This window comes from Erythranthe guttata, chromosome 10, assembly GCF_056151865.1.
Source record: "Erythranthe guttata isolate IM_541 chromosome 10, IM_541, whole genome shotgun sequence".
Lineage (NCBI taxonomy): Eukaryota > Viridiplantae > Streptophyta > Magnoliopsida > Lamiales > Phrymaceae > Erythranthe > Erythranthe guttata.
The window spans coordinates 16,329,785-16,357,669 of record NC_142542.1 but is presented as its reverse complement, the minus strand read 5'-3'; the positions used below and the strand labels follow the sequence as shown (position 1 = coordinate 16,357,669).

At 36.1% G+C, this 27,885-nt stretch overlaps 1 protein-coding gene across 1 annotated transcript; it reads right to left on the bottom strand.

Annotated features, from left to right (window-relative positions):
- Positions 1-2,815: 2,815 nt before the first annotated feature.
- LOC148767703 (NAC transcription factor 47-like) lies at positions 2,816-24,415 on the bottom strand. The gene is made up of 4 exons (XM_088824760.1): positions 24,143-24,415; positions 23,066-23,355; positions 22,595-22,981; positions 2,816-2,920 (listed from the first exon to the last, which is right to left on the bottom strand). Exons 1-4 carry the CDS (start codon positions 24,315-24,317, stop codon positions 2,816-2,818), a joined length of 957 nt encoding a protein of 318 aa, XP_088680886.1. The 5' UTR covers positions 24,318-24,415.
- Between the last annotated feature and the right edge of the window lie 3,470 nt (positions 24,416-27,885).

The following is a 27,885-nucleotide window of genomic DNA, read 5'->3' as shown; positions in this document are numbered from 1 at the left end:
CTGCGTTTCGTCACACTGATGGATACTACGAAAAACAGTTGAAAAACCCAAAAACAAAAACACATCTAAATTTTCAACTTTAAAAAAGTAAAAGAAAAAAAGGAAAACAGTAAGTACATTTCAGCACGTGTTAAATATATCAAGAATATATCGATTTCTGCGTTTCGTCACACACACGGATACTACAAAAAACAGTTGAAAAACCCTAAAAAAAATCCTAAAAAAAAAACACTAAAAAAGAGAGAAACAAACCTCCTAGTGTCTGAGGATTGGCCTGATAAAGATTGACGTCGCTGATTTCCGGTACGGGTATATGCTCGTCTCGAATCCGCTTCATCAGATAATCGACAATCAGCTCTACGTCTTTCGGCGCGAACCGGTATCCAGGAGGGTAGGGTTTCGTATATTTGGCATGCTGCCCGGATTTGGAATATTTTGCATGCTGCCCTGATTCCAATTGTTTTGCATGCTGCCCGGATTCCAATTGTTTTGCATGCTGCCCGGATTCCAATTATTTTGCATGCTGCCCAGATTCCAATTATTTTGTATGATGCCCGGATTTCCATTGTTTTGCATGCTCTCCGGAATTCCATTGTTTTGCATGATGCCCGGATTTCCATTGTTTTGCATGCTCTCCGGAATTCCATTGTTTTGCATGCTGCCCGGATTCCAATTATTTTGCATGATGCCCGGATTTCCATTGTTTTGCATGCTCTCCGGAATTCCATTGTTTTGCATGCTGTCAAAATTCCGCTTATTTGGCATGCTCCGATTAAAAGTAGAGCTCAAATCACCGCCAAAAGAATAAAAACGAGACCCGTCATAAATATCGTGACATTGCACCTGCTGAGAATTAAAATCAGGGATGTTAGGAAGTTGCAGCCAATCAAGGTACAAGTCAACGTCTTCTGAAAATATTTGTTCGATTTCCGGAAATTGATATTCTTCGGAAGACACATCGAATTTGGCAATGTATAGTTCGGAATCGAAACGATCGTCCTCGTTTAGAGGTGCCGCCACATCATGGCTAGTATTATCACCGCGCAAATCCGAGGCAGCTACTTCTTCGGGTTGTGGCTGCTCGTCTTTATTATCGTAAGCTTCTTCAACAACAACTTCTTTCACAACAGCTTTCTTATTCGCACGACGAGCGTTACTCAACCAAATAAAAAATAAAAATAAAAAATAAATATGAATTTTAACACGTGTTAAATCTTCATCTTCAATGACAAATCCGACTCTATTTTTACACACGTGTGAAACCATAGTAACTCATCATGTAGAATCCACACAAAGAAAAAAAAAACAAGACTCTAAATTTTCAATTTTAAAAAAAAAAAGAAAAAAAAAAACAGTAGAACATTTCAGCAAGTATTAAATATATCAAGAATATATCGATTCTGCACACCGACGGATACTACGAAAAACAGTTGAAAAACCCTAAAAAAAAACACATCTAAATTTTCAACTTTAAAAAAGAAAAAGAAAAAAAGGAAAACAGTAAGTACATTTCAGCACGTGTTAAATATATCAAGAATATATCGATTTCTGCAATTCGTCACACAGACGAATACTACAAAAAACAGTTGAAAAACCCTAAAAAAAACCCTAAAAACAAAAAACACTAAAAAAAGACAGAAACAAACCTCCCAGTGTCTGAGGATTGGCCTGGTAAAAATTGACGTTGCTGATTTCCGGTACGGGTATATACTCGTCTCGGATCCGCTTCAGCAGATAATCGACAATCAGCTTTGTGTCTTTCGGCGCGAACCGGTATCCTGGCGGATAGGGTTTCCTTGCGTAATTACCATGCGGCCGCATCGGAATCACTACTTGAGTACTGTTAGTTTCAACTGGGGATAATTCCGCCGCCGGAATATTCTCTGTTGTTGTTGTATATATATGGAGCTGAGGGTTCAGTAGTTAAAAGTCATGGTGGAGTTAAAAATAGTCAGATTAGGTTTTATAGAGAGAGAGAGAATGAGTTAGAGAGAGAGAGAAGTCTAGAGAGAGATGTATTTGAACTAGTTTGAATCTCTTAGATAGTTATCTGATAGGGGGAGTTTGTTGTGATTTGGAATTCTGTTTGGATGAGGTTTCTACGAATTGAAATATCATTTACTTTTATAAATAAATAATTAAATAAATACTTGAAAAGTTTCAAAATAAAATAAAATGTGTAGAATTAGATATGGTTAGTAACAACTTAGATTGCACGGTATTAACCGATGCTTTATATGTATTGGAAAAACGAGATTACAGTTAAATCTCTACAAATTAATATAGTCGGGATTAAGAGAATTCTATTAATTTAGCGAAATATTTAATTATCGAACTTATAATTTAGTAGGTTTTTACCGAGTCGTGACTTGAAGAAACTATTATTTTAATAGGGTTATAATTTATCGAGGTTCTACTGTATTTAAATTTCATAACAATTTTTTTTGAGTTGGATGTTTTCGGTTTGCCACTAAAATTCATTTCAAAATAAGGTCAAATTAAATTCAACAGAAAGTGTTAATGTTGAAATAGAACATAGAAAATAGTCAAATACAAACAAAAATGCATTGATTGCAAGAAATGTAAGGAAACAAAATTGAAAAAAATAATTAATTAAAGAATTTAGAAAATCTTTTGAAATGAAAAATACGTAGGCATCTTATAAGGATACAAAAAGAAAAAAAAAAAAAGGTAAATGATCTTACTGTTGGGATGTGAAGCCCAGGATTCAATGAAAATTCGCAAGAGGTTCTAGATTAGCCGGTTTTAATTTTATTAACATGCTTTGATTAGATTCGTTTAAAGCGGAATAAATCTAATCTAGCAACTTACAGCTTTCACGAGCAGATTCGTTTCTATCTTCGGCGCACGAACGAGGATCCACCGATATCTCCGCGACCGTTGATCCGATCGGGAAACCCTTCAGACAGATTGTAGATCTAAGGGTTAGAAAGCTACCGTATAAATTTCGAGACTATCCGACTAACGGTTGATTTATGGTGATTTTCTTCGCAGGACTGCTCAGAAAATTCGGGAATTATAGTTTGCTCTAAAAACTTATAATCATCTATTGTATATGCCGGATTAATAATTCTTCTACAAGGGTGGACTTGTACTTGAAGAAATTTAAACCTATAATCGAGAAACTTAGAGAGAAAAGAAGAAGAGAAAAATATATTCTCTTCCCCAACGTGAATAGGCGTGTGTCGGAGTTCTTTTTCTCATCAACCTAATCTCTATTATATATAGCACAAGGAATTAGAGTCACACACAAATTCCACTCCTTCTATAACTCTATATAGTCGAAAATTGTTGTCCAATGGGGACTTAATTTTCGGCTATATTAATTCCAATATATAATATTAGTTGAACTTTATTTTCTCGATTAATTAGAAAATTCATTCGGCTACAATAGGGACTAAAGGAGAAAATATAAATCGGGCAATTAATCAAACACCTTCTTAGTCAGATATAATAAATAATCAAATACTAATCCATTATTAATAATCAATTAATCAATAATCTAATTTAGGTTTAAGAAAGTTAAAATATGTTGACTAATTAGTTCATCCACTACTTTAAAAAGTAATTGAAAATTTTAATATTACACAAAGTATAAAAATATTACTTGAATTTTATGAAGCATTATAACAAGAAGATAACAAACACTTGCAAAAGGGAGATTTACGACGACTGAATGGTGATTTCGAACACTAGATCCAAATTCTTCGCGTTCTTCCTCTATATATATTGATTAAGTTTCTTCGTTTATTCGATTACTAGTTTATATTTTTTCTTAAATTTAACTCACTACAAGTAAAAAATGGCAGAAGTGACATCCGAATGCGATAATTAATATTAAAAATTGTTATTTTCGTTGTCATTAATACTTATTTTTCTTGTGACTTAATCCTTTTTTATTATTACTATATAAAGTTGTGACAACTAGCACATCGACAATATTTTCTGCCTAACCATATGAAAATAAGTGTTATTAATTACTCAAATTATAGTGTCTAATCATATTATAGTTTTTCTTATGTTTTACAGGAGTAAATAATTATTTGAGCTAAAATTTCATTGAAACATTATATATATAGGAGTTGTTGGATTGAATCTATAGTTATACATATATATGCTAGTTCTATGATTTGATTTTATTTCTTCTACTTGATTTGTTGAATTCAATTGAAAAATGGCTTTGATAATTAGGGCGGTGGATAAAAGATTATTAGAATCAATTTCATCGTATTACATGTTATTAGAATATAAGATATAAATATAATCTATATATGTACACCATATGTATGCATTATCAGAGCTTGTGCTTAATATTTTATTTATAATTAATTCTCATAGACGTAAAAATATTGTTATGCACACTAGTGGAAAAAAATTAAGTTCTCGAGGACCTAATGCATTAAAATGTTTTATAAGGCCGATAATTAAATGTTAATTATATACAATTTTTTTTAAATCTCTACATAAGAAAATTGGAATTCGAGAATTGTTAGAGGCCATGACCCCTTCTGCCGCTATGCTGGCTCCGTCATCAGTTGTGCTTATTAGAATTGTAATTTATTGCGATGGCCGATTATAATTAAGTTAGTGTTCCGGATGTAAACGTAATATTAACACTTGCTAAATTGGAAATTTACGATTTTTGAGATGGTACACCTGGTGAAGTACACCGGGTAATTATTAATCATTGATGTGGTGAATAATTTCCCACTAAGCATATATACATACACGAATTAGTATAATCTCCCTACTAAAAAAATATAACATCCCAAGGGGTGAACATCAACCACCAGAGTAAAAAAAGAAGGGGGTAAAATCGCGCACGCGAGACCCCAGAGGAAGATGAAAAAAAAAAAAGATGAAAAAACAGAAGAAGAAAGAAAAAGAAAAAATAAGAAGATGAAAAAATAGAAGAAAAAAGAAGAATTAGAAGAAGAAAGAAAGAAGAAAGATGAAAAAAAAAAATTGAACAGGGCACACACCAGGCGCGCGTGCCTGCCACGCCCCCATGGGCAGCACCCGCGTGGCCGGCCAGGAGAAAAAACAAAAAAAAAAAAAAAAAAAAAAAAAAAAAAAAAGAAAAAAAAAAGGGTAGAGCGTGTGGAAGCCACGTGCCAAATGGGCAGCGCGCGCGCAGCTAAAAAGAAAAAAAAAACAAAAAAAAAAAAAGAAGAGCGCGTGAGCAGCACGCGCGCGTGACTGCCACGCGCCCATCGTGCAGCGCGCGCGGGCCCGCCAAAAAAGAAAAAAGAAAAATAATATAAAAAAAAGGAAAGAAAAAGGAAGTAAGAGGGGAGATCACGTGCCTACCCCCTCTCTCTCCTCCAGCATTTATTGCACTACTCTTTCTCTCTCTTCTGTAATTATTGCGCGCGCTTCCCCATGAATTTATTTGACCGCTCTGCACTCTCTCTCATGCGGCTTCCAAAGGCTGCCACCGCGCGCGCGATCCCAAGCGCGCGTGCTCTTCCATACGCCGCCTCTGATCCTCGGAGCGCGCGCAACTGTCAATACTCTTCACCAAATTGCGCGTTGATTTTTACTCGCTTCACCAAATCGCACGAGAATTTCAACGCGCTCCACCAAATTGCGCGAGGCCTTTAAAGCACCTACCAAATTGCGTTCGCTATCAAATGAGAAAAAAAAAATTATTTCTCCACGCCATGCCAACGATTTACGCAAGACTACAACACCGATCTACTCTCAATACGATCCGGTACCCCTTTCGACTTGGCTCCCACATCGTCTCGAGAGTGGGGGGCTTGCGAGACAACTCCCACGAGGAGCCAACCTCGGGTCTACGAAACCATAGCGAGGTTACTCCCACGGAGAGACCACTCGCTCCGTCCTACAACCCGCTGCGAGGCAACTCCCACGAGGAGCCAACTCCCTCGGGTCTACGAAACCACAGCGAGATAACTCCCACAAGGAGACCACTCGCTCTGTCCTATAACCCGTTGCGATGCAACTCCCACGAGGAGACTACTCCCTCGGGTCTCAACGCCATAGCGAGATAACTCCCACGAGGAGACTACTCGCTCCGTCCTATAACCCGTTGCGAGGCAACTCCCACGAGGAGCCAACTCCCTCGGGTCTCAACGCCACAGCGAGACAACTCCCACGAGGAGACCACTCGCTCCGTCCTACAATCCGCAGCGAGACAACTCCCACGAGGAGCCAACTCGCTCGGAACTACAACCCGTAGCTAGAGAACTCCCACAATGAGATAACTCGCTCAGTCATATAACCCGTTGCGAGGTAACTCCCACGAGGAGTCAACTCCCTCGGGTCTGCGAACCCACAATGAGATAACTCATACGAGGAGACCACTCTCTCCATCCTACGACCCGCAGCGAGGCAACTCCCACGAGGAGCCAACTCGTTCGGTACTACGAACCCGCAGTGAGACAACTCCCACGAGGATCCAACTCGCTCGGTACCACAACCCGCAGCGAGACAACTCCCACGAGGAGCCAACTCGCTTGATACTACAAATCCGTTGCAAGGCAACTCCCACGTGCAACCAACTCGCTCGATATTACGACCCGCAGCGAGATAACTCCCACGAGAAGCCAATTCGCTCGGTAATACGAACCCGCAGCGAGACAACTCCCACGAGGAGATTACTCGCTCGGTACTACAACCCGCAGCGAGACAACTCCCACGAGGAGCCAACTCGCTCGGCACTACAAATTCGTTGCAAGGCAACTCCCACGTGCAGCCACCTCGCTCGATAAAAAGACTCGCTGCGAGACAACTCCCACGAGGAGACAACTCGCTATGAGCGACCTCAATCCGCACGCTCCTTAGACGCGCGTCATCCAATGCTCCTACAACTTCGCTGCAAGATAACTCCTATGAGGAGACTGCTCGCCCAAAATTCACTATATAATCGCAAGCTCAAGTTAGCACGATTACAATCCTAGAAGCACTTAGAGATATTATGAGAATCTATATAGTTGGCCAACTTGATTACTCAAATTTATCTACCTGTTTTCGATGGGTCATTCATTAAAACGTGGCCACGGTCCAAACCTACTTAAGACTCACGAGGTCTAACAAGGGGCACGACCCCCATAAAAAAAATCTTGAGAGTCTGATCCCCTCCTCAAGTACTTCACGCACAAGGCTATATGTAAACACATATAAGCAACGCGTCAAAACATTGACAATGTCGAAAAATAACAACTCCCACGAGGAGAATACTAGATCCGTGCTACTATATTATCGTGAAACAACTTCCACGAGGACATAACTCGATCAACTCTATTACCCCAGAGACAACTCCCACGAGGAGATTACTTGATCCGTGCTACTACATTATCGCGAGACAACTCCTACGAGGAGATAACTCGATCAACACTATTACCCCGCGACGAGACAACTCCCACGAGGAGATAATTCGCTACTACATCGTCGCGGGACAAAACCGACGACTCAATTAACTTACATCGCGACAACTAGGTCGCGCTATGCGCCAACGCGCATTCACGCCCCTCCGACACACGCTCCAATACATTTTCGCACACCATCGTGCCATATGCCAAAGAACGAACACTACAATTTTTACTCTCGACACGATTGAAAACCCATTTCGACATGGCCCCCACATCGACTCGAGAGTGGGGGGCTTAATGATATGCCTAATTGGGCCAACCCAATGGGCCTACAATTTATTTACCTACTGGGCCACGAGCCCAATATCGAAGACCATTATCACCGAGGCCCAATCACCTTCAAGTAAGGTTCGGGCCCGGCAATCTCAACTAAGCTATAAATAAAGGTTTGAACTCATTCCTTAAGGTACGTCCTATTAACTGAGTAATACTATCAACTGTATTCTCTGGACTATTTCCACTGTCAGGATCATCAAGTTGTCAAGCTACTGATCCGCTTTGCTCTCCCAGTTCATTTTATACATTACTCCTGATGATCTACATTTTAGCATCATCATTTTGCATGTGAAGTTGACACCAGCGCATTTTATGCAACACCCCTCAGGCTTTTGCTAACGTGCGCTGATGGTAGATGGAGTTGCCTTATTAATGTCCTAAAAGGGGAGAGTGGGGTCACGCGTGGATTATTAGGTACGACGACTAGTAATGTTCCCTTTGTAATGAATTCAAGAAAATACAAGAAACTGCCGCCGAGAGATTCTGCCATGGGGCGAGGGATTTCGCCTTTTGGTACAAGAAATTGCCACAAATCCCACTAATTAGTTAGATTAATTTATTTTAGGATAAAATGCACTTAACCCTCTATAATTTTTTTCATTTTTTGCACTCTCTTCTCTAAATATTCAAAAAAGGGATAAACCCCCCCCCCCCCTCTAAGTATTGTTTTGATTTCATTTTACCCTAGAAGACAATTTTCGGTGGGTATCGTGCAATAAAAGTAATATTTTAAGGGGTCATGTGCAGAAAAATAGTGTTTTGAATGGGTAACACACAACAAAAAATAACATCTAAACGGGTTCGTGCAACAAAAACACTCAATTATATTCCCATTATGAATATAATTCATCGGAATTTTGCTATTGGCGTAATGTGCAATAAGAATAACATTTTGAAGTGGGTCATTCACTTTTTTAAATTTTTAATTAGGAGGTAAAGTGCGAATATTAGAAATTTATAACGGGTGATGTGTAATTTGCCCTTTATTTGAGGTTTTTTTTCGTTGAATAAACATTTCCACAATAAATTTATGGAAAAATGAACCTTTTATTTTATAATGAATATACATAAACATGATGAGAAATTATATCGATTGGTCATGGACTTATTTTCCTTTCTTACACAGTGTAAGAAAATAAAAAAGAAATATAGGAAAATTTATTAAATAATCAAATTAAAGAGTACTAACCTCCATTGAGCCAAAAGAACAATGTATGTATACAAGTGATCTGTACACCTTTTAACTATTACATATTAATTCTCTTCTTAAAGTCTGGTCTGAAAAAATGTGGACCTTATTCTTTCCCATCACTGGGGTGTGTGGGTGTGTGTGTGTGTGTGTGTGTGTGAGAGAGAGAGAGAGAGAGAGAGAGAGAGAGAGAGAGAGAGAGAGAGAGAGAGAGAGAGAGAGAGAGGGTCCATATATACAGTTATAACTATAAGTGCATATGTGTATGAAGAATTGATTCAAAACTTTAATCTCCTCTGATATATGGGATGTGTGGTCCAATGTACTATATATGTGTAAGAACTAAGAAGATAGACATATAATTAAAATATGTTTTATCTTTTTATATTTTTGACATGTTTTCTAATTTTTGATATATATAAAACAAATAATGTTGTGACAACACTATGATGCACGGAAACTTCTGTACAAATGTGTTATTTGCGCTTTGGATACGTTCCGGGGCCGTTTTTCTAATTACTTAAAAGTTTTGAGGGCGTTTCTGATAGTAATGGAAAAAAATGTATTCGAAACGCAAAAACATGTTTGTATAATAATGAAAAAATATAATTGCATTTCCACCCAAAAAAAAATCTAGAACCTCTTTCACAAAAAGAGTTGGAATTGTGCTTGGAAAATTTTATTTCTCTTTAATTCTCACTTCTAGTGGTGTTCTAATATTTTTTATAAATGCCAATTCTACAGTAAAACAAATTTATCTGCACCAGCTATAATTTGTTGAATGATAATATGCATTGAAACTTGTAAATTATTAATAATTTGTGGATGCAATATGTAATTGACGTTAAGCATAAATGCAATCATCTTTTAGAATTTAGGGACACACCCCCTATATTTTTAATATTTCTATGCTTTCCCATGTTTTCATATCCATTTTTTCACAAAAATAGGATTTTTCCCGTGTTCGTTTCCCCATTTCGCCGTGTCCACGTCCCCATGTCATTTTTTTTGTACCTTACCATTGACGGAGAAAACTCGAAACTCAAATAAGAGATCGTCGGAGATTGAGAAAACTCGAAAGCTGGAGATAAGTCATAGAGTAAAAGCTTCTATCCAAAAAGACATATTTTTTCCCGAAAAATAAAATTAAAAACCCAACTTCAATGTATACAAAATAAAATCGACATTCTAAAAATTACAAATATGAAATTCAAAACTTTAAGAACTAATATAATATAATTTATGAATTATTTATTATATATATATTCTTGAAAATATTAATCACCAAGGTAAATGGTATTTGTCCCTCCCCCACAATATGGGGAGCATGGGGTTCGAGCTTTGCTCGAACCTCCCCGTTACATCACATATACCAACAACAACATGTTGTCACAAACTTCAGAAAGAAAAAAAAGTCTCGAAAACGAAAAAACGAAAACCCTAACTACTAGTTCCTAAAGCACTGCCTCAATTCCAAACCACTATTATATCGAGTTTTTTCCTCGGATGATAATCAGTGTTGTAAGTAGTCGAACCAACCCCCGGCGGGGGAACAAAGTTGTTGCCCCTGCTGCTTGAGTGACCATGTTGAATATTTTTCCCCTCTACGTTTTCTCCGTAAATATTCGACAACACAGGGGCAAAATTCCCCGTATTCTGCGCATGCATGCCAAAGTTATGCCCGTGATGTTGTCGAAAATGGTAAGTAGTAGAAACCGCCCGGTGATCGTTTGGCATGTTATTATATGGATTTTGCTTGCTGCCCGGATTCCGGATATTTTGCATGCTGCGCGGATTCGGAATATTTTGCATGCTGCCCTTATTCCAATTGTTTTGCATGCTGCCCGGATTCGGAATATTTTGCATGCTGCCCTGATTCCAATTGTTTTGCATGCTGCCCGGATTCCAATTGTTTCGCATGCTGCCCGGATTCCAATTATTTTGCATGCTGCCCGGATTTCCATTGTTTTTCAAGCTCTCCGGAATCCCATTGTTTTGCATGCTCCCCGGATTCCAATTATTTTGCATGATGCCCGGAATTCCATTGTTTTGCATGCTCTCCGGAATTCCATTGTTTTGCATGCTGCCCGGATTCCAATTATTTTGCATGATGCCCGGATTTCCATTGTTTTGCATGCTCTCCGGAATTCCATTGTTTTGCATGCTGTCCAAATTCCGCTTATTTGGCATGCTCCGATTAAAAGTAGAGCTCAAATCACTGCCAAAAGAATAAAAACGAGACCCGTCGTAAATATCGTGACAAGGCACCTGCTGAGAATTAAAATCAGGGCTGTTAGGAAGTTGCAGCCAATCAAGGTTCAAGTCAACCTCATCTGAAAATACTAGTTCGAAATCCGGAAATTGATATTCTTTGGAAGACACATCGAAATTGGCAATGAATAGTTCGGGATCGAAACGATCGTTCTCGTTTAGAGGTGCCGCCGCATCACCACTAGTATTATCACCGCGCAAATCCGAGGCAGCTACTTCTTCGGGTTGTGGCTGCTCGTCTTTTTTATCGTTAGCTTCTTCAACAACAACTTCTTAAAGGGAAAATGACCAAATCACCCTACAAAGGGAAAATGGAACGAGCCGAGGGTCTTTTGGATTTGATCCATACAGACGTATGTGGTCCACTAAGTGTTAGTGTGAAGGGTGGATATAACTACTTCGCTACCTTTACCGACGATTATTCTAGGTATGGGTATGTGTACTTGATGAAGTACAAGTCCGAAACATTTGAAAGGTTCAAAGATTTTAGACACGAAGTGGAAAAGCAACTCGGACGAAGTATTAAGAAGCTGCGATCCGATCGTGGTGGAGAATACTTGAGCATCGAGTTCATTGACTATCTAAAAGAAAACGGGATACAGTCCCAATGGACTCCACCGGGAACTCCTCAACTTAATGGAGTATCCAAACGTCGGAATCGAACTTTATTAGATATGGTTCGATCAATGATGGGGTTCACAAACTTACCGGCATACTTGTGGGGTCATGCACTTCGTACTGCCGCGTATTTGCTGAATAGAGTTAACACCAAAGCAGTTAAATCCACACCGTATGAACTTTGGCATTCCCGGAAACCCAACTACAAACATATTAGGATATGGGGTTGTCCCGCTTATGTGAAGGGGCTAGTGGGAGATAAGTTGGATAGTAAATCCGACTTGTGCTATTTTGTGGGGTATCCCGAAGACTCAATGGGATACGAGTTCTATTATGTCAAAGAAGCAAAGACGTTTGTTTCAAGAAATGCCACCTTTTTGGAAATGGAGTTTCTATCCGATAGAAAGGGCAGCATGATAGAACTTGAAGTAGTTCAAGAACCACAAAATGAAGTTCAAACGCAAGAACAAGTAATCGAACCAATACAACAAACCACTAATATACCTCCTGAACCTACGGTACGTAGATCCGAAAGAGTTCGGAAAATGCCGGATAGGTTATTCCTCCTCGAAAATGATGAAGATCATATTGATCTTGGACGAGATCCAAGAACCTACAATGAGGCCGTATCGGATGCGGACATGGGACATTGGCTAACTGCCATGAAATCCGAAATGGACTCCATGTACTCCAACAAGGTGTGGACCTTGGTAGATCCACCTAAAGGAATTGTTCCTATTGGCTGCAAGTGGATCTAGAAGAAGAAAATTGGAGTGGATGGAAAGGTGTCGACCTATAAAGCTAGATTGGTAGCGAAAGGATACACTCAAAGGCAAGGTGTTGACTATGAGGAAACCTTTTCGCCAGTCACGGAGCTGAAGTCCATTAGGATTTTGCTGGCCATAGCTGCGTGGTACGACTACGAGATATGGCAAATGGATGTGAAGACCGCCTTCCTTAATGGAGATATTGAGGAAGAAATTTACATGGCGCAGCCGGAAGGCTTCATATCTTCTGGAAGTGAGCAAAAGGTTTGCAAGCTCCAGCGATCCATTTATGGATTGAAACAAGCATCCCAAAGTTGGAACATTAGGTTCGACTCAACTATCAAAGAGTTTGATTTTGAGAAGAATCCGGAGGAACCTTGTGTATACAAGAAGGTTAGTGGGAGGGCAGTGATATTTTTAGTGCTTTACGTTGATGACATTCTGCTCATTGGGAATGATGTAGGAATGTTGGAGCAAACGAAAGCATGGTTGTCCACACGTTTCTCAATGAAGGATTTGGGAGAAGCATCTTATGTATTAGGAATACGCATCTATAGAGATAGAGCGAGAAAGATGCTTGGCTTATCCCAAAGCCTGTACATAGACACCGTTATGAAACGGTTTAGCATGGAAGAATCCAAGAAGGGATTCTTGCCAATGTCCCTTGGGGTTCGTCTCTCGAAATCTATGTGTCCGCAAACACCTAGTGAAGTCGAGGAGATGAAAATGACGCCCTATGCTTCTGCCATAGGAAGCATAATGTATGGCATGCTATGTACGAGACCCGATATTGCGTATGCTGTGAGTGTCACAAGCAGATATCAGTCTAACCCCGGCCCGGCTCACTGGAAAGCCGTGAAAGATATCCTCAAGTACTTGCGAAGGACTAAGGATATATTTTTGGTCTATGGGGGTGCCGAGTTGAAATTAGAGGGTTTTACCGACTCTAGTTTTCAATCAGACGTGGACGACTCAAAGTCGAATTCTGGATTTATATTCACGCTTAATGGTGGTGCCGTGTGTTGGAAGAGTTCCAAGCAAAACACGACGGCTGATTCCACTACCGAAGCGGAATACATTGCAGCATCCGAAGCAGCAAAGGAAGGGACTTGGATAAGGAAATTCATCCAAGAGTTGGGTGTCATTCCTGATGCTAGTGATCCAGTACCGTTGTACTGTGATAACACCGGAGCCGTGGCACAAGCTAAGGAGCCGCGATCTCCTCAGAAGTCGAAGCATATTCTGAGGAAGTATCACGTGATCCGAGAGATCATTGATAGAGGTGAAGTTAAGGTAGAATGAGTCACCTCAGAAGAGAACGTTGCAGACCCCTTCACGAAGCATTTACCAAGATCGGTCAATGAGAAACATCGAGAGTCGATGGGATTGCGGTTTATGGGTAGTTGGCTTTAGGTCAAGTGGGAGATTGTTAGAGTAGGTGACCAACAAGCCAACGTGTGGCTGTGGTCTTTCATATTTATTAATGTAATAAACAAACCTTTATTCGTATCAATGATAAAACACCTTGGCATTCTATATCTTTGTCCCTTTGTCACAAGCATAGATATAGTCCTTACAGTTATTACAACTACTAGTAATTGATCGTTAGGATCGTGAGATATTTACTTAAGTATTATAACTGTTAAACGTGTTCCTAGTCGAAGGGTTACGCCACTAATGAGGATATCGGCCTTTCCCATTAAGACTAGCACTTAGTGTATGTGTAATGCATCTCATCAGTAAACGGTATTGTGATATCGGCATACATAAGTGGGTGATCGTAAGTTGACGAGTTGACTGAACTCTCTCACCCTAGAAATCTGTAAGTGGTTCTCAATAATCGAGTAAAGATATCTATGGTATAGTTGTACACCATTAGTCCTTATAACCTAGACATCACCGTGACTTCACTAGAGGACCAGCTGTATCGTGACCTGTCCCTGAGTTCCACCGAGGACCATCCCAAGGGCCAGTGTTCGTGCAGTCCGAAATCTAGTGGGAGGTCTGTGCATTGTAGTCGGGGATTCGATCGCTAGAATAGTCTTGGATGTCCTGTGTGTTCTGAAAGTTTGTAATCATTCTAAGTCTCTGGCCAGAGCTGACTAAGTGATGATTAGAGAATTCGATTCTCTAAGTCATGCACGTAAGGATTACAACACTTAGAACGATCGCACCGTCATTGAACATATAAATAGGTCTCGATGAACCAATGCCTCTAGTTCGATCGGGACATATGAATCGAAGGGACCGTACTGTACGTTAACTATATCTGAAGGTTCTTGCAGGCACTTTATTTGTATCTAGGGAATCATGACGCGTAGTTGCTAGACGCCAATCTTGATTCGTTGGGTTATTAAGGTGAAACGAGTTTCATCTTAATCGTAACTCTAAGGAACGAGTTTTGACCACAAAGGGTTGTGGGCCCACGGCTAGCTTACACCTGAACCATCGAGGGTCACACTGCTCGTGCACATGAGATCTTTGAATAAACGGTCAGAGATAAAATAGTTTATCTTTGCATGATTGGAAGTCAATACGATTGAGTCCAACATTCGTAATTTGTAATTATGAATGAGAATAAGAAAAGGAAAAGAATAGGCAAACGTGTTAGTGAACTTTCTAAATCGGGAAGTTTCCAAATTTAGAAAGTGCACTGAACTAGGGTTTCCACTTTTGGAAAGTTGGAAAATGAAAGATGGCACTCGTAATGACGAGGATATTATAATGATTCCGAAAATGTAATTGTTGCAATTTTCCGATCATTGAATTGAGAGAGACGAGCAAGTAAAGAAACTAACGAGCTTAAGCTGTTGGGCCCGGTCCAACTTAAGCCCGTTAGGGTTTTATGCAAGGGACTATAAATACTTGATTTATAGGCCTTGCACAAACACACAAGACCTAACCCTAACCCTAGCCGTCCACCTCTCTCTCTCGGCCTCTCTCTCCCGCGGCCACCTCCGCCGTCAACGCCGCCGTTTCGCCGTTCGTCGGCCGTTCGTCGGCCGATTGTTTCGGTAGCTTTTTCCTTCTCTTTTTCTTCCGTTTTTCTAACTATTATTTGTCTAGTGCCACGTGTTTAGTAGATCGAAGTATACGAGGTGAAATCCGAGAGGAGGAAGACCGAAGATCGAAGAATCGAGGAGCAGCGCACGAGCCGAAGCCGCACGCTGCCCCACGCGCCGCCCCGGAAGACCGCGCGTGAGATTCACGCGCCGCCGTGGCCGTCTCACCGCCGCTGCCGCTGCACCGCTGCTGCCCCGATTGTACGGATTGGTTTCCGTAGCAATCTCGACTTGCTTAGCGCTCCTGCCTCACGCTTCAAGAGGTAAACACACGAACTCGAAGTTCTTGTTTCGTTTAAACGCTATATATATTCATGTTTGCTTTCGTATGATTTTATGTGATTATGTGTAATCGTTTTAAATCATTGCAAGCATGTTATTTGGTTTAAACGCGAGAATGTTAATTGATTTAAATTCGGTTAAATTAATTAGCATATATGTTGTTATTTAATTTCGCTGGAAGCGCAAAGGTACGCAATTAATTGATTTTAATTTGTCGGGCATGTGCTTATGTGATTTAAACTCGTTTAATTCGCATAAAATTTTTGTTTTCCGCTGCGTACGCGTGCCCGAAACCCAACATTTTTTGTCCGTTTACTTGCAAGTCAATATATTTTGTTTTGTTTTTCTCCCGTTAGTTTTCTACATATTCCTAGTTGATTCTTCCATAAATATTTGTGAAATTCATCCCACAACTCCGTGCTTCATCGATCATCTGTCTCTGCTCTAATATAATGGCCATACAGATTTCCCTTCCGTTTGTTGATAATTTTTTTTTTGCATTGCCTACTTTACGCCTCATGTTTATCTATGGTATATTTTGGTAAATTTTCTAATTTGATGACATTTATGCACTGAGTTATTGGGTTTTTGTTGTTTCGATGCATTACAATCCTCTTGAATGTTTACTTTCTTTGTTGTTTATCTATGGTATATTTTGGTAATTAGAATTGCCAAAGTTTCATCTTTTTTTTTTTTTTTTTTTTTTTTTTTTGTATTTAAAAGTCATACCTACAAAACTATCACATTAAGTGATAATTGATCTTACATATAATGATATATGTAAGTAGTTGTCAAGTAATTATATTTGCCTTTTCATGTGTTATGCTTCAGTTAACCAAATGAATATAATTCATTCGTTTTTATGTGAAAAGAAATTTGGAGTATCTTTATTTATTCTTTAAGATGTATAAGCATTTAATTGTGGAGTAATTAATCTGTTTCTTTTGGGTGCAGTAAATAATCTTAAAGCAGGTGTTGCTATATAATCTTAAAGTATGGCTCTTATTAACTTCATATTACTTGTTAGGTATTTGACAGGAATATTCTTAAGCAGTTGTGTTTTCATTCTTTCCCCAAAATAAAATTACCTTTCTGAAATATTTTCAAAAACTTTCCCCAAAAAGAATTCAAAATTTTCTCTCTCTAACAGACATGATTTGACTGCTACAGTGAAAGCTGTCTTCACTAAATTACAAACTAAAATCACTTTATCCTTCAAATTTTTCTTTCAAAATACCATTTTCCAACACCTTTTAGACATGATTTGACTTGCTAGTCTCCTCTCAAAACACAAACAAACTTTATTTTATTTTCAAATTCTTCTCCCAAAACATCTTTCTCCACAATAAAATGGAAATGGAAGCCCAAAAGCTTACCAAACACAACCAATGAGTTTTATGTTATGTATAACATATCTACATCACTTATCCCTGGGGTGGTTTTATTTTCCATGATTATTTTATTATTGAGTTATGAATATTCTTTCTAATATTTGTTTTCTAACATAAATTTCCTCAATATGGTCTCATACGGTCATTTATTTTTTGTGTTATTTTTCTTAGACAATTTTATTTTGTGTTAAGTGCATATGATTCATACACTACGTTTTGTTACTATGAAAGATTGTGTAGAAGTTTAGACTCTGCTCGATAGAAACCAGGATTACGTTATGATCGATGTCCGAATAACTATTTGTTTATATAAGATTTGATGTGTTTTTCTTACTCTCATACAATGGTCTCAAATTCTATAGGTTTTACATTTTAATTGTTTTATGATTTTAATTGTCAGACATGCAACTGAATCAGTTTGTTATTTCTACAATAATTGAAAGATTTCGGCAGTGAAAAAAGCATTAAAAAATCTCGCACACAGTAAGATTTGCCCAAACAATACGCAATAGCACTTTACTTTGCTAATTTATTGTTTAATTTGCTAACTTATTGCCTTTTTTCTTTCCTAATAGTTTAAACGTGTTAACGATTTTTTAGACGACCCATACAATTTTGCCACAAAGAACATTTCAAGCACTTAGTCTATGAATCTTGCCGTTCTTCTCAGGTGTCTCTATACCTTTTAAGTTTTCGTGTTTTCACTAATACTCGATTTTCAGTACTTTTTCATGTTTTCATTTCCGAATTTCTTTATTACCGCAGTTTACACATTCTTTATTTTTGAATTTTCAAATTTCTCTATTTCTTTATTTTTAATTTTTTTTAAACATTCTTTGTTATTCAATTGTAATTTTTATTTCTCTTACATCTTTGTAACTATTTTTTTTAATTATTAATTTTTCTTAACTCTATTTGTTATTCCCCTTTTTTTGTCAATGACGTCATTGTAAAAAAAAAATTAAACTTTTTATGTTTCTACGAAATCGGTGATGATATTTTTGTAACTTTGTTTTCCTCTTCAAATCATACATGACTTTTCGCTTAATATTTTCTTCAAATATACTCATTTTAATGTCACGTGTTGAAGTTATTATTGTTTTTACTCTTTGCAATATCACCTCGTGCATCGCACGTGGAGAAATACTAGTGGTTAGTAACAACTTAGATTCCACGGTATCTAGACCAAGAATCGGAGATTTTATAATATGTTAATAAGCGAATGCTTTATATACATTAGAAAAACGAGATTACAATTAAATCTCTAATTAATACAGTCGGGATTAACAGAATTCTATTTATTTAGCGAAATATTTAATTATCGAATTAATGATTTAGTAGGCTTTTATCGAGTCGATATCAGAAGAAACTGTTATTTTAACGAGGTTATTAATTTATCGAGTATTAATATATCGAGTCGAGACTGGAAGAAACTATAATTTTAACGAGGTTATTAATTTATCGAGTATTAATATATCGAGCTTCTACTGTATTTAAATTTCATAGCAATTTTCTTTGAGTTGGTCGTTTTCGGTTTGCCACTAAACAAATTCATTTCAAAATAAGGTCATATTAAATTCAACAGAAAATGTTAATGTTGAAATACAACATAGAAGTCAAATACAAACAAAAATGTATTGATTGCAAGAAATGTAAGAAAATAAAATTGAAAAAAATAATTAAAAGAATTTAGAAAATTTATAAAAATGAAAATACGTAGGCATCTTATAAGAAATAATTTTTTAAACTTACACAATTTAGAAAAAAAATTGATAAAAAAGTACAAAGATATAGTAATACATGGATTTTTGTTCATCCTTCGCCGAGATAATATCACGGGGTTTGCAGCGATAACTTGGTATATCTATTATACGCCCATTCACTAAAATATGTCTATGGTTAATTAATTGGCGGGTTTCGGGAATAGTCGAAGCCGTACCCAACTAGAAAAGGATGTTACCCAAACGCATTTCAAGTAATTGTAGTAAAACTTGACCTGTTGACCCTTTGACTTCTTCGGCGATATGAACGTATTTAAGTAATTGTCGTTTTGTAAGACCATAGAATAAATAAATGATATATAAAAAAAGGAATAATCAATAGCCCTGAATTCTTAGTAAATAATTAAAATAGAGAATTTATGTGAAGTATGATACCTCTAAACATAACATACAACGGAGTAATCGTAAAACATCGGATTTAATATCCACAAGTAAATACTTGTGAACTCCTTTAAAATGTGAAATATACATATATAAACAATATTATAAGGATAAAAAAAATAAAATAAAAATAAAATAAATGATCTTACCTTTTATGAATGTATCTTACACATATTCTTCGTACAATCAAGTCTAGCCTTCAGCACAAATTAACAGATTTTATAAGTTATGTACTCGAGATGAGTTCATACAACATACTCTAAAAGAGATATTGAAATAACTCTAGTATATCTTTTTTTTTTTTTTGCTCTGATTTTCTCTTTTAAAATCTGTGATAAAAACTTGCTTTGTGGACATGCATGTATTTATAGACTTCAGAACACGTCAACTACCTGCATGCCATATGTTAATTAAGCGCATAAACAATTGCACTAAGATATATGTTCACTAAAAGAAAATGTAAAATAGGCAACGATTTCTATATCGACGAAATTAGTTTCGTTGCCAATGGTTATATTTTAGCAACGAAATATAGTATTTGTGGCTAAAGATTAACATTTTTGCAACAAGATATTTTTGTTGCATTTGAATTTCATAGGCAACGAAATATATTGTTGTGAACAGTATTATATATATTTCACAACAAATTTCATGTAAGACAACAACTTGTTTTGTTGCAAAAGTGTATTTCTTTTCGCTACGATATAAATTGTAGTAAATACATTTACAACGGCAACAAACTTATTTTGTCATTCAACATGTTATCAGAGTCAGACCAACTGAATATACGAGTTTATGTTATATAATAGCAGTAGACTATAGATAAAAAAAAAAAAGAAAACTTATTTTAATTGTGATCATATATACATGTCACTGTTTGAACAAACAAGTACAGACGAAAAGCCACATATGCCAGTTTTTTGTGTTTTACTAATTTTCTGGCCTTACTTTTTCTGTTCACTTTTACAGGGCAAAATAAATAAACAAAAAGAGAGAGAGAGAGAGAGAGAGAGAGAAAGAGAGAGAGAGAGAGAGAGAGAGAGAGAGAGAGAGAGAGAGAGAGAGAGAGAGAGAGAGAGAGAGAGAGAGAGAGAGAGAGAGAGAGAGAGAGAGAGAGAGAGAGAGAGAGAGATGGTGGAATGGTCCATATATACAGTTATAACTATAAGTGCATATGTGTATGAAGAATTGAAGTTAGATTCAAAACTTTAATCTCCTCTGATATAGGGATGTGTGGTCCAATGTACTATATATGTGTAAGAAGATAGACAGATTATTAAAATATGTTTTATCTTTTTCTATTTTTGACATATTTTCTAAATTTTGATATACAAAGCAAATAATGTTGTGACAACACTATGATGCACGGAAACTTCTGTACAAATATGTTATTTGTGCTTTGGATACGTTTCAGGGCCGTTTTTATAATTACTTAGAAGTTTTGAGGGCGTTTCTGATAGTAATGGAAAAAATACATTTCCACCCAAAAGAAACATGTTTGTATTTTTTATCCAAAAGAAAATCTAAAACCTCTTTTAGATAAAGACTTTAAATTACAATTGAAAATCTTATTTCTCATTAATTTTCACTTCTAGTGGTGTTCTAATATTTTTTATAAATGCCAATTCTATAGTAAAACAAATTTATTGCACCGTCTATAGTTTGTTGAATAATAATACTGATTGGAACTTATAAATTATATAATTTGCGGATATAACATGTAATTGACGTTAAGCATAAATGTAAGATTGCATCATCTTTTAGAATTTATGAACACACCCCTATATTTTTAACATTTATATGCTTTCCCATGTTTTCATATCCATTTTTTCCCGTGTTCGTTTCCCCATTTCGACGTGTCAACGTCCCCATGTCATTTTCTTTTGTACATTACCATTGACGGAGAAAACTCGAAAACTTACCAACACACTCAAATAAGAGATCGTCGGAGATTGAGAAAATTCGAAAGCAGGAGATAAGTCATAGATATTTTTTCCCAAAAAAGAAAATTCAAAACCCAACCATATTTCAATGTATACGAAAACAATTCGATATTCTAAAAATTTCAAATCTGAAATTCAAAACTTTTACGAACTAACATAATATAATTTACGAATTATTTATTAAGTTCTCGACTAAGAATATATAAATATACTTGAAAATATTAATCACTAAGGTAAATGGTATATATAATCTCTTCCCCACAATATGGGGAGCATGGGGTTCGAACTTTGCTCGAACCTCCCTATTACATCACATATACCAACAACAACACATATACTGTTGTCACAAATTTCAGAAAAAAAAGTGCCGAAAACGAAAAAACGAAAACCCTAACTACTAGTTCCTAAAGCACTACCTCAACTCCAAACCACTATTAGATCGAGCTTTCTTCCTCGGATGATAATCAGTGTTGTAAGTTGTCGAACCAACCCCCGGCGGGGGAACAAAGTTGTTGCCCCCGCTGCTTGAGTGACCATGTTGAATATTTTTCCCGTTTAGGTTTTCTCCGTAAATATTCGGCAACTGAGGGGCAACATTCCTCGTATTATGCGCATGCATGCCAAAGTTATGCCTCCCATGTTGTCGAAAATAGTAAGCAGCAGAAGCCGCCCGATGATCGTTTGGCATGTAATATGGATTTTGATTGCTGCCCGGATTCTGAATATTTGGCATGCTGCCCGGATTCTGAATATTTGGCATGCTGCCCGGATTCGGAATATTTTGCATGCTGCCCGGATTTGGAATATTTTGCATGCTGCCCTGATTCCAATTGTTTTGCATGCTGCCCGGATTCCAATTTTTTTGCATGCTGCCCGGATTCCAATTATTTTGCATGCAACCCAGATTCCAATTATTTTGCATGATGCCCGGATTTCCATTGTTTTGCATGCTCTCCGAATTCCATTGTTTTGCATGATGCCCGGATTTCCATTGTTTTGCATGCTCTCCGGAATTCCATTGTTTTGCATGCTGCCCGGATTCCAATTATTTTGCATGATGCCCGGATTTCCATTGTTTTGCATGCTCTCCGGAATTCCATTGTTTTGCATGCTGTCAAAATTCCGCTTATTTGGCATGCTCCGATTAAAAGTAGAGCTCAAATCACCGCCAAAAGAATAAAAACGAGACCCGTCATAAATATCGTGACATTGCACCTGCTGAGAATTAAAATCAGGGCTGTTAGGAAGTTGCAGCCAATCAAGGTACAAGTCAACGTCTTCTGAAAATATTTGTTCGATTTCCGGAAATTGATATTCTTCGGAAGACACATCAAATTTGGCAATGTATAGTTCGGAATCGAAACGATCGTCCTCGTTTAGAGGTGCCGCCACATCATGGCTAGTATTATCACCGCGCAAATCCGAGGCAGCTACTTCTTCGGGTTGTGGCTGCTCGTCTTTATTATCGTTAGCTTCTTCAACAACAACTTCTTTCACAACAACTTTCTTATTCGTACGACGAGCGTTACTCTTTTCCTTGACCGGATTGTCGGCCGGTTCACCCGTTTTTTCGTACACACGGCACAACACAAAATCGTCCAACTGCACACCAAAAAAACAAAATTAAATAAATGATTTTAAACATATATAGTGAAGAAAATTGAAAAAAATAAAATGAAATAAAACCCTCATGTCAAGTTTGTCGGTTCTAGGTCGAGCTCGAGAGGGTTCGTTAGATCTGTACTCGTGCTTGATCCAATTAGTCTTGGTGCCAGCTGGTGGTTTTCCTTTGTAGAAGACTAGCGATTTCTTGTAACCAACAATTTTGCCGTCGGAAGAACAAATAGATTTATCGGAACCGGTTGCTTTCCAATAACCGGTGCCTGCAGATCGACTAGGGCGGGACCCGTTTTTGTACTTTCGGTCCCTCGGCGTAAAATAATACCACTCATTTTCTCCAAGTTTAGGATAGATAGCTATCCAAAAATAAAAAAAATAAAAAGAGGGGAAAAAAATAGATATAATTATATTTGCATGTGTTAAGTTAAATTCTTCAAGAATATTTCAGATATGTTCTTCACACATATAAAGTATCTATACAAGATATTATGTGAATGAATGAACTCAATACCCACAGAATCTAAAATCTCAACCAAATAATACAAAATAATAATAATAAAAATAATAATAATAACTCAACACATGTTAAATCTTCAATGATATATTGACTGTATTTTTAAATCTCCATTTAAAAAAAAATCAAATTTGTTGAATCTAAAATCTAAATCCTCAACCAAAAAAAATAAAAAATAAAAAATAAATATGAATTTTAACACGTGTTAAATCTTCATCTTCAATGACAAATCCGACTCTATTTTTACACACGTGTGAAACCATAGTAACTCATCATGTAGAATTCACACAAAGAAAAAAAAAAACAAGACTCAAAATTTTCAATTTAAAAAAAAAGAAAAAAAAAACAATAGAACATTTCAGCAAGTATTAAATATATCAAGAATATATCGATTCTGCACACCGACGGATACTACGAAAAAAAGGTTGAAAAACCCTAAAAAAAAACACATCTAAATTTTCAACTTTAAAAAAGAAAAAAGAAAAAAAGGAAAACAGTAAGTACATTTCAGCACGTGTTAAATATATCAAGAATATATCGATTTCTGCAATTCGTCACACAGACGAATACTACAAAAAACAGTTGAAAAACCCTAAAAACAAAAAACACTAAAAAAGACAGAAACAAACCTCCCAGTGTCTGAGGATTGGCCTGGTAAAAATTGACGTTGCTGATTTCCGGTACGGGTATATACTCGTCTCGGATCCGCTTCAGCAGATAATCGACAATCAGCTCTGTGTCTTTCGGCGCGAACCGGTATCCTGGCGGATAGGGTTTCCTTGCGTAATTACCATGCGGCCGCATCGGAATCACTACTTGAGTACTGTTAGTTTCAGCTGGGGATAATTCCGCCGCCGGAATATTCTCTGTTGTTGTTGTATATATATGGAGCTGAGGGTTCAGTAGTTAAAAGTCATGGTGGAGTTAAAAATAGTCAGATTAGGTTTTATAGAGAGAGTGAGAATGAGTTAGAGAGAGAGAGAAGTCTAGAGAGAGATGTATTTGAACTAGTTTGAATCTCTTAGATAGTTATCTGATAGGGGGAGTTTGTTGTGATTTGGAATTCTGTTTGGATGAGGTTTCTACGAATTGAAATATCATTTACTTTTATAAATAAATAATTTAATAAATACTTGAAAAGTTTCAAAATAAAATAAAATGTGTAGAATTAGATATGGTTAGTAACAACTTAGATTGCACGGTATTAACCGATGCTTTATATGTATTGGAAAAACGAGATTACAGTTAAATCTCTACAAATTAATATAGTCGGGATTAAGAGAATTCTATTAATTTAGCGAAATATTTAATTATCGAACTTATAATTTAGTAGGTTTTTACCGAGTCGGGACTTGAAGAAACTATTATTTTAATAGGGTTATAATTTATCGAGGTTCTACTGTATTTAAATTTCATAACAATTTTTTTTGAGTTGGATGTTTTCGGTTTGCCACTAAAATTCATTTCAAAATAAGGTCAAATTAAATTCAACAGAAAGTGTTAATGTTGAAATAGAACATAGAAAATAGTCAAATACAAACAAAAATGCATTGATTGCAAGAAATGTAAGGAAACAAAATTGAAAAAAATAATTAATTAAAGAATTTAGAAAATCTTTTGAAATGAAAAATACGTAGGCATCTTATAAGGATACAAAAAGAAAAAAAAAAAAGGTAAATGATCTTACTGTTGGGATGTGAAGCCCAGGATTCAATGAAAATTCGCAAGAGGTTCTAGATTAGCCGGTTTTAATTTTATTAACATGCTTTGATTAGATTCGTTTAAAGCGGAATAAATCTAATCTAGCAACTCACAGCTTTCGCGAGCAGATTCGTTTCTATCTTCGGCGCACAAACGAGGATCCACGTCAAGCCTTCAACCTTCGTAAAAGCTGCTGTCCAGAAATTTCCAGTCCTCTTCCTTCACCGATATCTCCGGGAAACTCTTCGGATAGATTGTAGATCCAAGGGTTATAAAGCTACTGTATAAATTTCGAGCTTATCCGACTAACGGTTGATTTATGGTGATTTTCTTCGCAGGACTGCTCAGAAAATTCGGGAATTATAGTTTGCTCTAAAAACCTATAATCATCTATTGTATATGCCGGATTAATAATTCTTCTACAAGGGTGGACTTGTACTTGAAGAAATTGAAACCTATAATCGAGAAACTTAGGGAGAAAAGAAGAAGAGAAAAATATATTCTCTTCCCCAACGTGAATAGGCGTGTGTCGGAGTTCTTTTTCTCATCAACCTAATCTCTATTATATATAGCACAAGGAATTAGAGTCACACACAAATTCCACTCCTTCTATAACTCTATATAGTCGAAAATTGCAGTCCAATGGGGACTTAATTGTCGGCTATATTAATTCCAATATATAATATTAGTTGAACTTTATTTTCTCGATTAATTAGAAAATCCATCCGACTACAATAGGGACTAAAGGAGAAAATATAAATCGGGCAACTAATCAAATACCTTCTTAGTCAGATATAATAAATAATCAAATACTAATCCATTATTAATAATCAATTAATCAATAATCTAATTTAGGTTTAAGAAAGTTAAAATATGTTGACTAATTAGTTCATCCACTACTTTAAAAAGTAATTGAAATTTTTAATATTACACAAAGTATAAAAATATTACTTGAATTTTATGAAGCATTCATTATAACAAGAAGATAACAAACACTTGCAAAAGGGAGATTTACGAAGACTTAATGGTGATTTCGAACACTAGATCCAAATTCTTCGCGTTCTTCCTCTATATATATTGATTAAGTTTCTTCGTTTATTCGATTACTAGTTTATATTTTTTCTTAAATTTAACTCACTACAACTAAAAAATGGCAGAAGTGACATCCGAATGCGATAATTAATATTAAAAATTGTTATTTTCGTTGTCATTAATACTTATTTTTGTTGTGACTTAATCCTTTTTTATTATTACTATATAAAGTTGTGACAACTAGCACATCGACAATATTTTCTGCCTAACCATATGAAAATAAGTGTTATTAATTACTCAAATTATAGTGTCTAATCATATTATAGTTTTTCTTATGTTTTACAGGAGTAAATAATTATTTGAGCTAAAATTTCATTGAAACATTATATATATAGGAGTTGTTGGATTTAATCTACAGTTATACTTATATATGCTAGTTCTATGATTTGATTTTATTTCTTCTACTTGATTTGTTGAATTCAATTGAAAAATGGCTTTGATAATTAGGGCGGTGGATAAAAGATTATTAGAATCAATTTCATCGTATTACATGTTATTAGAATATAAGATATAAATATAATCTATATATGTACACCATATGTATGCATTATCAGAGCTTGTGCTTAATATTTTATTTATAATTAATTCTCATAGACGTAAAAATATTGTTATGCACACTAGTGGAAAAAAATTAAGTTCTCGAGGACCTAATGCATTAAAATGTTTTATAAGGCCAATAATTAAATGCTAATTATATACAATTTTTTTTAAATCTCTACATAAGAAAATTGGAATTCGAGAATTGTTAGAGGCCATGACCCCTTCTGCCGCTATGCTGGCTCCGTCATCAGTTGTGCTTATTAGAATTGTAATTTATTGCGATGGCCGATTATAATTAAGTTAGTGTTCCGGATGTAAACGTAATATTAACAGTTGCTAAATTGGAAATTTACGATTTTTGAGATGGTACACCTGGTGAAGTACACCGGGTAATTATTAATCATTGATGTGGTGAATAATTTCCCACTAAGCATATATACATACACGAATATGTGTGTGATTGTGTGCAGATCAACGGTTAATAATCACCTGATATCAAATAAACCGGAATTTACTTCTTACAACATATAGGTGGAAGATATGATGATAAAAATACAAATCTAACTTTTTCCTTTTTTTCTTTTTTCTGACAACAATCTCCCAACCAATTTTTATCTCTGACATTTTTTTCTTAATATTTTTTCTTTACATGCAATAAATTAAACATGTAACTATATTTATGAAATTCTAATCTTGTGTAGTAAACTCAACAAACATGCTTTGTGAAAAGAAAAAAAACATTTGACTTATGGTTAAAAGCAGGTTCAAGGCATAAACATAATTTATTTCAATTTGATCGGTAGTTTTACTCTTCCACAGTGTTAATATGTTTTACATTAATTATCCATAAATCTACATAATTAAATTGAGATTTTTAGGCAAGGAAAATAGAAATAAAACATTGACAAAATTAATTATAGATAAAAAACAGTTGAAATAAAAATATAATATTACATAACTCCTTGTTCATGTAATTAATTAAACCTCATCATCCAACTTTTACTTATTTGCTGCATGTCAAGCACACATGCATGAAATG

What these genes read in the sequence shown, in the direction of transcription:
- LOC148767703 (XM_088824760.1), bottom strand. Translation starts at nt 24,317, where the DNA reads ATGCGGCCGCATGGTAATTACGCAAGGAAACCCTATCCGCCAGGATAC. An exon ending in CAATCCTCAGACACTGGGAG is followed by an intron (nt 23,356 to 24,142) that starts GTTTGTTTCTGT and finishes ATTTTTGGATAG; the next exon opens with CTATCTATCCTAAACTTGGA. An exon ending in CCGACAAACTTGACATGAGG is followed by an intron (nt 22,982 to 23,065) that starts GTTTTATTTCAT and finishes TTTGGTGTGCAG; the next exon opens with TTGGACGATTTTGTGTTGTG.